General features: G+C 48.6%; 1 protein-coding gene across 1 annotated transcript; it reads left to right on the top strand.

Moving 5' to 3' along the window:
- Nucleotides 1–4,677: 4,677 nt before the first annotated feature.
- On the top strand, nucleotides 4,678–6,829 carry LOC111076704. Its single transcript, XM_022370597.2, has 2 exons — nucleotides 4,678–5,476; nucleotides 5,882–6,829. The coding sequence occupies exon 2, from the start codon at nucleotides 6,308–6,310 to the stop codon at nucleotides 6,827–6,829; it is 522 nt and encodes a 173-aa protein (XP_022226289.2). The 5' UTR covers nucleotides 4,678–5,476; nucleotides 5,882–6,307.
- Nucleotides 6,830–12,601: the final 5,772 nt, after the last annotated feature.

The following is a 12,601-nucleotide window of genomic DNA, read 5'->3' as shown; positions in this document are numbered from 1 at the left end:
AAAATAATAAACCCCAGCAAAACCGACAACCACGATTTTCTTGAAGTATTCTTCGTCAGCAACAAACGCTCCCCTGCGTCCTACCTCTCTTCGACCGCTCCCAACCTAAAAGTCACCTGCGATCTACAAATTGTCTTGTAGTGGACCCTGGACAGACTGATGCTTACCTCAGCCTGAAATAGGACATCACAAGTGCGCCACTATCCGGCCGTCCTTGTGAGGTCCTATTTCAGGCTGAGGTAAGCATCATTCTGTCCAGGGTCCGCTACAAGACAACTTGTAGTTTGTAGGTGACTTCAGGTGTCGGGCTGGCTCGTAAAAGAATGTAGTAGGCAGCGAGAAATGATGAGGCGACGGTTTTGTTGGATTGTTCTTGGTTTTTTTTTTTAGTATTCTGGTTTCTTTTCATTCACTTTCCTCATTCACTTAAATTCTGCTGCTTCAACTCGTGGTTGAATGGTGCGCTGGTGGACTGCGTGTATCTTGTGTTCGGGCTGATGGACTGCCTACTTTTTGCCGATCTTGGCGCTTTTATGCAGCTGGCGATCGCACCTGAGACCCGGAAATAATTAATTCTTGCTGACTTAAGGTTATTGGGTAATAATAATTGTAGGGGTGGTAATTAGGTCGAAGCTTGGTGCTTCGTTGACAATTTCTTAGTGGGTCAGTGTGTTTTGATGAGAGTGTTTTTAGCTGAGGCTGCATCGCAGTAGGTGCGGGCTGCCGTTGGGAATTGGGTTTTTGCTACCTCAGCATCGCGAAGGTGATATCTGAATTTGGGTCGATGTTTCGAGGTCGAGTGGTTGCGAAATATCGCCAAGAAGTGGGTGACCGAGAATTTTGTGCTGTGGTTTTCGCTGATCGAGAGTTCTTAATTTTAGTAATTGCGTGCGTTGCTTAAGACTATTCTATTTCCGGGGTGCTGACACACCGCTATTTGTGGAGAACCGTGGCTAGAGCCATGGTTCGTTAGCTCGGTGTATATCAGTTTGGTTATTGTCTCCCGCCAGCGTGGATGCGCTGACCCTTCGCCGTTTGTGACGAGCCATGGCTAGAACCATGGCTCGTTACACCCCCCCCCCTTCTTCCGGGTGGGTGATGGAGAGGTTTGTGGCGTCGCTTGACGGGTGCTGAGGTTCGCCTTTTTACCGGGTTATCCTGTCCTTGGGCTTGTGGGCGTCACTTTAGCGTGGCGTCGGTAACGTGATATTTTCTACTGCTGCTGTGATCGTGGAAGTTTTTCTTCGGTTCTGGGTGCTTTGTAGTTGGTGTCTGCTTGGTGGGTCGATTATCCCATATGACGATGGTTTTCTCGGCGGTTTTCTTCCGTAGTTCCTTGTCCAGGCATTCTTGAATCGGCGGTGCTATGTCGGGTGGCCAAGGATCCGTAAATGCTTGGATCTGCGGGGCCAAGTCTGGCGGCCACGGCTCCGGGACTGGTTCGGGCTCATGTCCGGTTGCATAGGCGGCTTCGGAGTCAAATGGCTGGCTGGGGTCTTCGGGTGAGCGGGTTGTGTCGAAGGCGCTGGGCGTTTCGATCCTCCGTTGGTAGTCGCTTATGTGGACAACGATGGGTGTGGTGTCGACCATGGGTATGATGTTTTGGTACGCCGGGTGTAGTACTCGTGTTATACTACAGCCAGACTGGTACGTGAACAGGTGCGTCGCGATGACCCCTCTGGTATCGCAGCAACGACTCGTGTGGGCGACGAAGATCTCGGACAAGGCTCTAGGCATGGCTCGCTGCATGGCGCTAGGAATCATGTCAGTACGCGGAAGGTACTCCATTGTGTTGGCGAGGATCGGTGTGGCGTCGGCCGTGGGTCGGACAGGACGGCTGTCTGGGCATCGTGGGGGCATCGTGCTGGTTTCCGGGCCCTCGTTGAGGGGCTCTGTGGAGATCAGTTCGATTATGGGCCCCGTCCAGCGTGGGGTTAGCGTGGCTGTTTCCCGTGTGGCTGGGCTGTCGGATGGTGGTGGCCGTTGTCCTTTTTCGCTGCTGGCGGTCGGTTTTGAGGGTGTCCGTGCGTTCCCTGCTTCCGATGTGGTTTCTCTGCGTGCTTGCTCTGTTGCTTGTCTTGGACCTGGGCTTCCTGTGTCGAGCGCCGGGTTCAAGTGTGTTTGTCTCGTGTGTGAGATCCTTGTGGTTTGTTTGGGGTGTGTGTCCCCTGTGGTTGGCCTAGGACGCGGTTGCTCCGTAGTGACCGTGGGACTCGTTTTCCCGATTGCTTGGTTGTGGTTGGCTTGTGTTGGCCTTTGATTCGTGTTCTCCGTTGTGGGCCGGCGTTTCGTATTCGTTGCGATTGGTTTGGGTGTCAAGTGCTGCGTTGCGTTATTGGGTGCCGTGTGCGTTGTGGTAGGTCGTGGACGTAGGTTCGTTGCGATTTGTTGGGGTTTCTGGTATCAGGGTTCGGCGTCTTGTACGTGGATGGTAGTAAGCACGGGTTCAGTGGTCATGGTGTGACGGTCTCGTAGCTGTAGCAGCGTGGAACCGCATTGGATCGTCGTTTCGGTGGCACCTAGGAAGTCCATGCCAACAATAACTTGTCCCAACATGTTTGGCAGGACCAGGAGCGGGATTTGAACCTCTCTTTGATCCAGCTTGATGTGCGCCAGTAGCACTTGTGAGATCTCTCTGACCGTGCCATCGGCCAGGCGTATGCGGACGCATGCATCTTGCAGGTTGGTGTTGTTGTCTAGTTGTCGGGCGAGGTTTGCGCTGATGAAGCTTCTGGATTCCCCGGTGTCGATTGTGGCTTCCGTTGCGTGTCCTCCTATGGTCACCATCGCAACTATCCGGCCGTTGCTTACGTGTAGAGAGTTATTAAGTCGCGGGTTGGAGGAGGCGTCGTTCCCGGCTGATCCCGTGTCAGTTGGGGGACGCATGTCGTTTCCCGACGTGTTTTGGCGGCAGCAATTTACGGTCCGTGTGCCGCATTTGCCACATTCCCAGCAGAATAGGATGGAGGGATTATGGCAGTCGTATGCCGCATGCCCCGCTTCAGCACACCGGCGACGGCTGCGCGTGGGTTGATGATGGGGGTCGTGATCATGTGATGGGCTACTTCGGGATTCGCCGTACTGTTTGGATGAGCTGGTGGTCTCCCTGGTGTGTCTGTCGATTCCCAATGGGGACTCAGAAATGGCGTCTGGTGCGAGTCGCAATTCCTCGGCTCTGAAGCCGGCCTTGCGTATCTTGGAGTGTTACGCGGGGTGCGAAAGTGGTTGGGATGGTCCGCTCTTGGATGCTCTCGAACTCGGTGGCCAACATTGTGAGCTGTGCTAAGCTTTGTAGTTCGTGTCGCCGCACGTACATCTGGTATGCTGGCAGGGCGTTATCGTAGATCCTGTTCAGTTCCTTGGCTGCGTCGTACCTGGCGTGGTGCATGAGTAGACGTATCTCGATGAGGTAATCCTTGAACAATTCTCCTACCGCTTGCTTGCGGGCTCGGATCTGGTCTTCCAATTGTTCAAAAAACCGTGGCGGCAAGAAGAAAGTCAAGAATTCTTGGCGGAAATATGCCCATGAGCTGCCTTGTAGTTGGCTGGTGCGGTACCAGCGACTGGCCCGATCGGTGAGAAGCTCTGTCATGGCCCGAGGTAGCTGATTTGTGTCCACCCCATATGAGAGCGCACGTTCTTCGAGTAGTTCCAGAAATGTAAGTGGGTCGTCCTGTCCGTCGAACCTGATTCCCCATTTCCGAATCTGTTCCGCGATGTGGGCGGTGTGGCTGTGGTGGCGTCCATCTATGGAAGAGTCCATGGCTGGCACGATCCTATGTGTGGGCGAGCGGCTGGTCTCCGTAACTGGAGGTCTGGGCAAATCGGCTGGCGTTACGATGCGTGGTGGGCCAGGTGTGTATTCGGACGCGGTGGGGACTTGTAACCCGACTTTTGGGTCGGTTTTCCGCTGGTCAGATGTCCTAGGAGTGGTGGGGATGGGTGACCTGGAGCGTCCTGCTGGTTTGAAGTATTGCCGTTCAAGGTCTCCTAGTCGAACCCAGGCGTCCTGCGAGAGTGTTCCGGCGACTAATGTGGCGAATCTCTTTCTTCGTTCCTCGACTGTTCCTTCGTGGCCAAATCCGAATTCCTTGGCCAGGGTTTCCAGCTCGTCCCGCCGGAGTTTGTAGATCCAGCCGGTGGTGACTCCTGGATTGGTATGGTGTCCCTCCGGGCAAAATTCGTCGGGTTGACCGGCTCCGTGGGCTTCCATGGTGTGTTTCTGTGGTTAGTAGCACTGACTTACGTGTTTGTTCAGGGCAGCAGCGCTGTTAACATAGCAGAGTTAACAGTCTGTTGACGGTGTTGCTAACAGCGGACTGTTGGCTCGCTCTGTCTCTCTCTCGTGCCTTTCGCTCTCGCGCTGCTCAGTCACGATCCACTTGACTCCCCAGCACTGGCGCTAGCATTAAGCTGCCAAAATACATAGTTTTGGAGTCTCCTTCTACCCCCCGTACGGAGCGACTGCGCTATTGCAGTCTCGTTCCACCCCCGAACCAGCCTAGCCGCATCATATACAAATATACATATATCCATACATCGAAGCACCTACCGCCTACTTTACTGGGACATACGGTCTTTGGGAACATTCCAGCGAGCCTCCATCCACCCTCCTACAAACATTGGTCCTTCGAGCCGGATCTTCGCCTTCCCCATAAGGAGGAGTCCTTCAAGCATCGGTGGATTACATAGCTACGTTCCAAAGATAAGTACTATTTCGTCTTCCCAAATCGATTCCGAGTGCGAGTTGTTTATTCCCCGCCAAGTCCGAGTTCCGCGACTTATGTATATATATCCTTATATACATATCTGTTATGTATATATATCCTTATATACATATCTGTTCATCCAGTGCTATCCAGTTTCTGTGTCGCTTTCCTTTTCGCCATCGCAATATTATCGGCAATTCCGGCGTTTCTCGTTACTTCGACTCCAACTACCAGTGCTACGGTAGTTCTCTAATTCCATCTGTCTGTGCATCCGCTTTCGACACTTTGAATTAAAACAAAATAAATCCCCATAATCCAGCCTCAGTAAATACAATTGCATTCCGAGCATATGTACATACATTCCAGCCCATAAGAGCGGCTTCCGTAATAAATAGACGAACATACCTACATACACATCCAAGTGCTAACAGAATAAAAACCCACCCCAACAATTATTAAGTGTTTTTATTCCGACATCTATATACACATATTTATTTCCATAGTTGGCGGCAACATATATATCCATATCGCCAATTATTTACATACATATACACATAACGCACATACCATAAAAATACCACTCCCCGTAGAAAAATACCGCGCTCCATACACTACATACATACTCCGCGCAAGTGCCAATTTTAATATAAAATTCGCGATTCCGTAAAATTCGTGCACTCTAGCCACTTTTCACGATCGCTACCCCAACTCCAGCATCCTCCACTTTCCAAATAAATTACTCGCGACCAAGGCACGGCGCACTTATAGTAATTATTTGGCAATTTCCACTGCCAATTGGCAAATTGGTGTTTCGGTCCTTTGTTGTTGTTTTTTTTGTTCCGTGCATCAGAGGTGGCGCAATCCAAAAATATCGGTATCGTAACCGAGTCTTGCGTTCGACCGAAAATATAATAAATTACAAAAAAAAAACTTATTCTCGTCTTACAATTTCCAAGCAAACACAAGGACACTACAAGAAATAAATTGAACGATCCACGATTTATAATTTAAACGTTTTCGTCATCTTTTTTGAATGTGTTCTGTTTTTCTTCGGTATTTCTCCCGATAGTTTTCCACCGCCCAATCCGCAGTTATATTCTTGACTGCAACTGTCGGTAACGCATACGGCTACTAGATTTATCTGTATTTTTTCGATCCAAACCAACATACAGAGTAAACTATCGCCCATTCCAACAAGATATCGAGGATATAAATACCATTCCGTTCGCCTTCCATCCGTAAATAAAACAGTTCTGCTCACGACCGCGCCAAAGAGGTAAACGGAGGAGCACCGCTCTAACAATATTTCCGAAATATTGCCACCAGTGTGATCGTTCCTCTCCTCAGCTCGGCACAATATAAGGTCACTCCTTGTTTGGGAACTCCCACCTAAAGGTGATTTCAAACAATCCGAGTCGACCTGATTATTGCATTCCAGCTAGCTCGAGGCCTTTTTCCTGTCAGCCTTCCGCAAGTGAGTTATATTTCAGAACAAATATTTATTTCATGGCGCGACCCGTGTGAATTCTACTCAGACCAGTCTTCTGTCCCTACAAGACTTCCGAACCCGATTTTCGGTGCGTGTGTGAGTTCGTAATATGCCAACAGGCCACAAAGATAGCAACAAGCTTTTGTCTGTGACCTCTCCAAGACGGCTACGCACCTCTTCCGCCTCCGGAACTACGCCGACACAGAAAACCAAGTCGCCCCTCACTCCGAGAGCAGCCAGTAGTAGCCCTGCTGCAAGAACCAAATCAATTCTCTTTCCGTCTCCCGTCACCCTCAAGGTTCCAGTTCTGACGCAAAAAGGCGCTTTCGTCAGTAGTCCCGTCCGCTCTCGCCACTGCATCACAATGACTCCATCCGCACCCTCTGTCGCACGGACCAAATTGCTCGCTGCCATTGGCCGACTGTCCCACCTGGCAGAGCGCATAACCGCCGCACCATCCGCCACTCTGTCCGAGGTCCGCCGAGGCCAAATCCTCAGCATGTGGATGGACGTCGAGGCCGAGTACAAGGCCTGCTCCGCGGTGATGGCTGACGAGGATCCAGAAACCCAAGCTGACATCCGAGAGGGGTACGGGCGAATGCTATGGGGCATTCGAACAGTGCCTAGCTGACCTCAACGCTCAGCTGGCCCAAACCGCAGTCCATCCGTCTGCACCTCAAACCTACCAGCATGGCTGTCGACTGCCCCCCTGCGACATCGAGGTCTTCACAGGAGATTACGTCCGCTGGCCTACTTTCCGAGACTTATTTACGGCAATCTACATAAATAATTCGAGGCTGTCTCCGGTAGAGAAATTATATCATCTCGCCGCTAAGACGAGTGGCGATCCGAAGGCCATAGTCGAGACGTCCCCACTCACAAACGATGGGTTCGAGTCGGCATGGTCGGCCCTCCGAAACCGTTATGAAAATAATCGGCTCCTGGTGACCAACCAGATCAATATTCTCCTCTTTCTGCCTCGCGTCGTTTCCGAGACCAGTCGGGCTTTGAAAAAGCTCCAGAGCACGATGCAAGGGGTCCTAACCGCCCTTGCTCACTCCAACGTCTGCACCGACAATTGGGATAGTCTCCTCGTGACTATCTGTGCCTCCAAATTGCCGAAGTTGAGCCGGGCTTTGTGGGAAGCGTCCGTAACGGACAAAAAGGAGGTGCCGCCCTGGAAGGAAATCGACTACTTCCTCACCCAGCGATATCTGACGCTCGAGGCTATCGAGAGCGACCCCTCTACTTCCCAAGGCGCTCCGAATCCGCCACCCGCCAAGGCCAGTCAGAATCCGCCATCCTCCCGAAGCCAGTCCAATCCGCTCCGTTCCCAAGGCAGTCCTGTTCCAAGGACGGCGCACTCGTTCCACAACAGCGCTAATCCAAGCAAGATCGCATGTGATCTCTGTTCCGAAGAGAATCACCCGATACGACTATGCCCTCACTTCCTGCAAATGACCGTTGATGCTCGTTCCAGCTGCATTAAGCAGAAGCAGCTTTGTTTAAACTGCTTCGCAAAAGGCCATCAACTTCGAGAATGCCAAAGCACCCACAATTGCATCACTTGTGGGGGCCGGCACCACACGCTTCTCCATCGTAGCAATCCAGTTGCCAGAGAGTCCAATTCCACATCCGTACTCAGTTCAACAGCTTGGCCAGACGTCAGCCGGCAAGTACCTGCCGCACAAAATTCAAGGTCTTCCGAACCTCCGACTAATATCAGACGTATTTCGCTTCCGGCACAAGTTCTGTCCTTCTAGCCACAGCAATCATTAATATTTGCCACCTGGGAACCAACTTCCGCGCCCGCGCTCTGATCGACTCGGGCTCCGAGGCAACGTTTATTACGGAACGCCTTTTCAACACGATTCAATTGCCATTCCAACGCATCCAGACACAGATCTCGAGCCTCAATCAGACAGTATCCGCTCAGTCCAATAATCTCTGTCAGTTTTCCATCCGCTCTCCCGACTAAGCCGGGTTTACAATTAAACGCCGCAGCCTACGTTATTCCGGAATTGGCAAAGAATCTTCCGTTGCATCCGATCTCGCAAAGTTTATTGAAAGACTTGCCAAGCCTTCCATTGGCGGATCCTACGTTTTGCGAGAACTCACCAATCGATGTCCTAATTGGAGCCGATATTCTTCCATCCGTAATGTTAAGCGGCTTACAAACCAACATATGTGGCTCTCTCCTCGGGCAAGAAACCATTTTTGGTTGGGTGCTCACTGGTCCCGTGTCCAATACGGCTAGCCATCATCCTTGCATCCTTTTCAAGTCAAATTTCCAGAGTGGCTTCCAATGTCCAAAATGCGCCCGTAATCCGTTCCAAGCTAACTCCTAATGCGTCTTCGAATATTTCATTTCGCCCTAGCCTTCCACATCCAGACATGGCTTCTCGATCCCGTTTCGATCGCACCGTGGAGAGCAGACGTTCCCGAGGTACTAAGTCCTACCAATGCCGAGTCTGCTCGGAAATCCATCCGCTACGGAAATGCCACCGCTTTCTCCGCCTGGATTCCGAAAGGAGGCTCCAAGCTGTCTCCACTTCAGCTACTGCACCAATTGCCTGGCTCACCAGCACTCCGGCCAGGATTGCCGAAGCGGCGATCGGTGTAAGGTGTGTAACCGGAAACACCACACGTTGCTGCACATGGACTATGTGCAACAAGCACACTCGACGTCGACCCGGCCCACCTTCAGCGCCGTCTACAGCTCCTTCATCCCATTTCGGACACCGCTTTCGTCAGCCCAGATCCGCAGCCTTTATTGCAATCCTGCAAGGGGGGGGAGGATGTTCAGGGCAGCAGCGCTGTTAACATAGCAGAGTTAACAGTCTGTTGACGGTGTTGCTAACAGCGGACTGTTGGCTCGCTCTCTCTCTCTCTCGTGCCTTTCGCTCTCGCGCTGCTCAGTCACGATCCACTCGACTCCCCAGCACTGGCGCTAGCATTAAGCTGCCAAAATACATAGTTTTGGAGTCTCCTTCTACCCCCCGTACGGAGCGACTGCGCTATTGCAGTCTCGTTCCACCCCCGAACCAGCCTAGCCGCATCATATACAAATATACATATATCCATACATCGAAGCACCTCCCGCTTACTTTACTGGGACATACGGTCTTTGGGAACATTCCAGCGAGCCTCCATCCACCCTCCTACAAACAGTGTTGTTGGTGGTATTTCTGCTTGCGACCGGATTTTGCGTTTTGTGCTTGACGGTTATTGATCCTTGCTAGCCTAGTCTCTTTCAGTGGCCGTGGGTCTTTACTCCACAAAGCTCCGTATTAAGGTGTTAGTCTCCTTAAAGTCACCAAAAAGTCCCTGCTCGGGCGCCACTTGTGATGTCCTATTTCAGGCTGAGGTAAGCATCAGTCTGTCCAGGGTCCACTACAAGACAATTTGTAGATCGCAGGTGACTTTTAGGTTCGGAGCGGTCGAAAGAGAGGTAGGACGCAGGGGGAGCGTTTGTTGCTGACGAAGAATACTTCAAGAAAATCGTGGTTGTCGGTTTTGCTGGGGTTTATTATTTTTATTACTTAATTCTTTGTGGGTTTGTGTACGATGGATTACTTGCGGCTCTTGTTACTTGGCCTTGGAGCCGTTGGACTGGGGTGCAGTGTCTTGTGTTTGGGCTGAGGGACTGCCTAGTGCAGTGTCTTGGGTGTGTGACTGAGGGACTGCGTCGTACTGTGTCTTGGGTGTGTGACTGAGGGACTGCCGTGTGCAGTGTCTTGGGTGTGTGACTGGGGGACTGCGTAGTACAGTATCTTGTGCTTGGGCTGATGGACTGCCTGTATCTTGTGTTCGGGCTGATGGACTGCCTGCTCTTTCGGCCGATCTTGGCCCTTTTATGCAGCTGGCGATCGCACCTGAGACCCGTAAATAATTAATTCTTGCTGACTTAAGGTTATTGGGTAATAATAATTGTAGGGTGTGGTAATTAGGTCGAAGCTTGGTGCTTCGTTGACAATTTCTTAGTGGGTCAGTGTGTTTTGATGAGAGTGTTTTTAGCTGAGGCTGCATCGCAGTAGGTGCGGGCTGCCGTTGGGAATTGGGTTTTGCTACCTCAGCATCGCGAAGGTGATATCTGAATTTGGGTCGATGTTTCGAGGCCGAGTGGTTGCGAAATATCGCCAAGAAGTGGGTGACCGAGAATTTTGTGCTGTGGTTTTTCGCTGATCGAGAGTTCTTAATTTTAGTAATTGCGTGCGTTGCTTAAGACTATTCTATTTCCGGGGTGCTGACACACCGCTATTTGTGGAGAACCGTGGCTAGAGCCATGGTTCGTTAGCTCGGTGTATATCAGTTTGGTTATTGTCTCCCGCCAGCGTGGATGCGCTGACCCTTCGCCGTTTGAGACGAGCCATGGCTAGAACCATGGTTCGTTACAACATTTCTAACAAGAATAGAAAGTTTGCATTCTCTCAGCTGCTTTTTCGGGAAATTCTTTTAACTTCTGTGGATCGCTTTTAATTTTATTGATATATCGGTGACGTTTTTCAGTTGCTTTAGCCATCTGCGAATATTTATTTGATTGTTAAACAATTAAAAGTAAAATAACAAAAAATAACATTGCCTGCGGTCGAAAACGTACGCTACTTTGAAAATCATAATAAAAAGTTTGGTTAATAGTACCCACAAATTTTTTTTAAATTTAAATTTGTTACACCAAACTTGCGTAACACATGTAGTTTCAGCCACCTGATTGCATTTAATGCGAAGCAATTATAATAATATGAGGTTTTCGGTAGCAAGCGTACGATTAGAACATTGAAAAGAAGCAAAATAAAAAATTTACCGTTAATTGAACTTTGTATCGGTCTCTTTGCATTTTTTTTTCTTAATCGATTACACTACTCAACAAAAATTTAACTTTTTTTTAGGCTGTGAACCAAAATGACTTTTTCTGATAGATTTCGGGACTTACAAATTTTTTTAGTACTTTTTTTTATGGTGTAATTTTTTTTAAAGAATTTTTTAAATCTGGTATTTTTTTCATGGTTTTTTTCAGAGGTATGGCTTCTATTTTTCACATAACTTAAGTATCTTATATATGGTTGCATAGAACTTTGCAGTTCTAAAAAGCTGGCAATTGCACCTATAAATCGGACCCAGACACTTTCTGCAGCTTAACGCCTGGAAGATATTAAGTTTTCAAATTCAAATTTCACAATTTGTTGCGGTATTTTTTTTTTCGAATTTTCGACTTTAAAAACTCGGGAAAAGTCGAAAGAAAGCAGAATTTATTTTATTTTTTTTTATGTTATTTTCAGAGCTAGTGCATATTTTTTCACTTAACTTAAGTATCTTACATCAGGTTATAATGAATTTTACCATTCTGAAAGGCTTAAGTGAAACTATAAATTAGATTTAAACACTTTGTGGTTTCAGCTTACCTTCTGGGAAATATCAGGCTTTCAAATGCAGATATTATGACCTGTGCGGTATTTTTTTAAAATTTGATTTAAAATCTCAGGAAAAGTCGAACAAAAATTATATCCTGTGTCCTTATATTTTTTGTGTAAATGTGCTGTTTGGCTATTAAGCGTTTTTAATAGCCGTTGAAACTCGTTTAATTGTTAAGAAAAGTCTAGCGTTTCAATGGGTAATGTACAATTTATTATATATTGGTAATGTAAGGTAGACGATAAAGTGACCGATATAATAAAGCGATGGATACGCTATGAAGATCAATACCAGACTGAGAAAGGGCAGGCGGGCCGAATTGCCCGTGCCCTAATGCAAGCGAGAGAGAGCAAATAAACGATAGAAGCTCGGGCTGCTGCTGAGCCGAGTACGAGCGATAGATAGAGAGAAAGAATGCGAGAGAGCAGCATAGATGATGAGAACGATGGCGAAAGAAACTTGGAAGCGAGATGCATATATAGACCACAATTCGTGTGTCACCAATTGACCGAATATATGCGTATGTATATATGCGACGACAGAAAAGATCGAGAGATTGCAAAGGCATGCAAGTGCTGGACCAGATCATGGCCTTTGCGAAGGCATGTTAGGGCAGACGGACCAAATTACCCGTGCCCTACGCGATGCTAAGAATAGAGATCGATAGAACGAAAGAGCGATATAGCGAGATAGTAAAGTAAAGGAGAAAGGCAAGAGTCGAAGAGACGAAAGAACGGTTGCATAGGCGAATAGATTGAGTAATTATAAGCGGTTACAATGTTTATATGCAGTGGGCAATTCAAATAGCAAACAAAGGTGAAATTACGTTAGTTGCGCCACTGGCTATTATTTGAGGTATTTGTTGGGGATTTTCCGGCTGGGAAACCAGACATGTGCATTAATTAGCTTCGTTTAAAGTATTGTTAAAATACTCCTTGGAATGAAAACATTTTTTTTTTAATATATTTTTATATTTTATTCAATGTAGTCC

The sequence above is a fragment of the Drosophila obscura genome, unplaced genomic scaffold, assembly GCF_018151105.1.
Source record: "Drosophila obscura isolate BZ-5 IFL unplaced genomic scaffold, ASM1815110v1 contig_87, whole genome shotgun sequence".
NCBI lineage: Eukaryota > Metazoa > Arthropoda > Insecta > Diptera > Drosophilidae > Drosophila > Drosophila obscura.
This window is presented reverse-complemented; position numbering and strand designations above follow the sequence as displayed.

What these genes read in the sequence shown, in the direction of transcription:
- LOC111076704 (XM_022370597.2), top strand. Translation starts at nt 6,308, where the DNA reads ATGCCAACAGGCCACAAAGATAGCAACAAGCTTTTGTCTGTGACCTCT.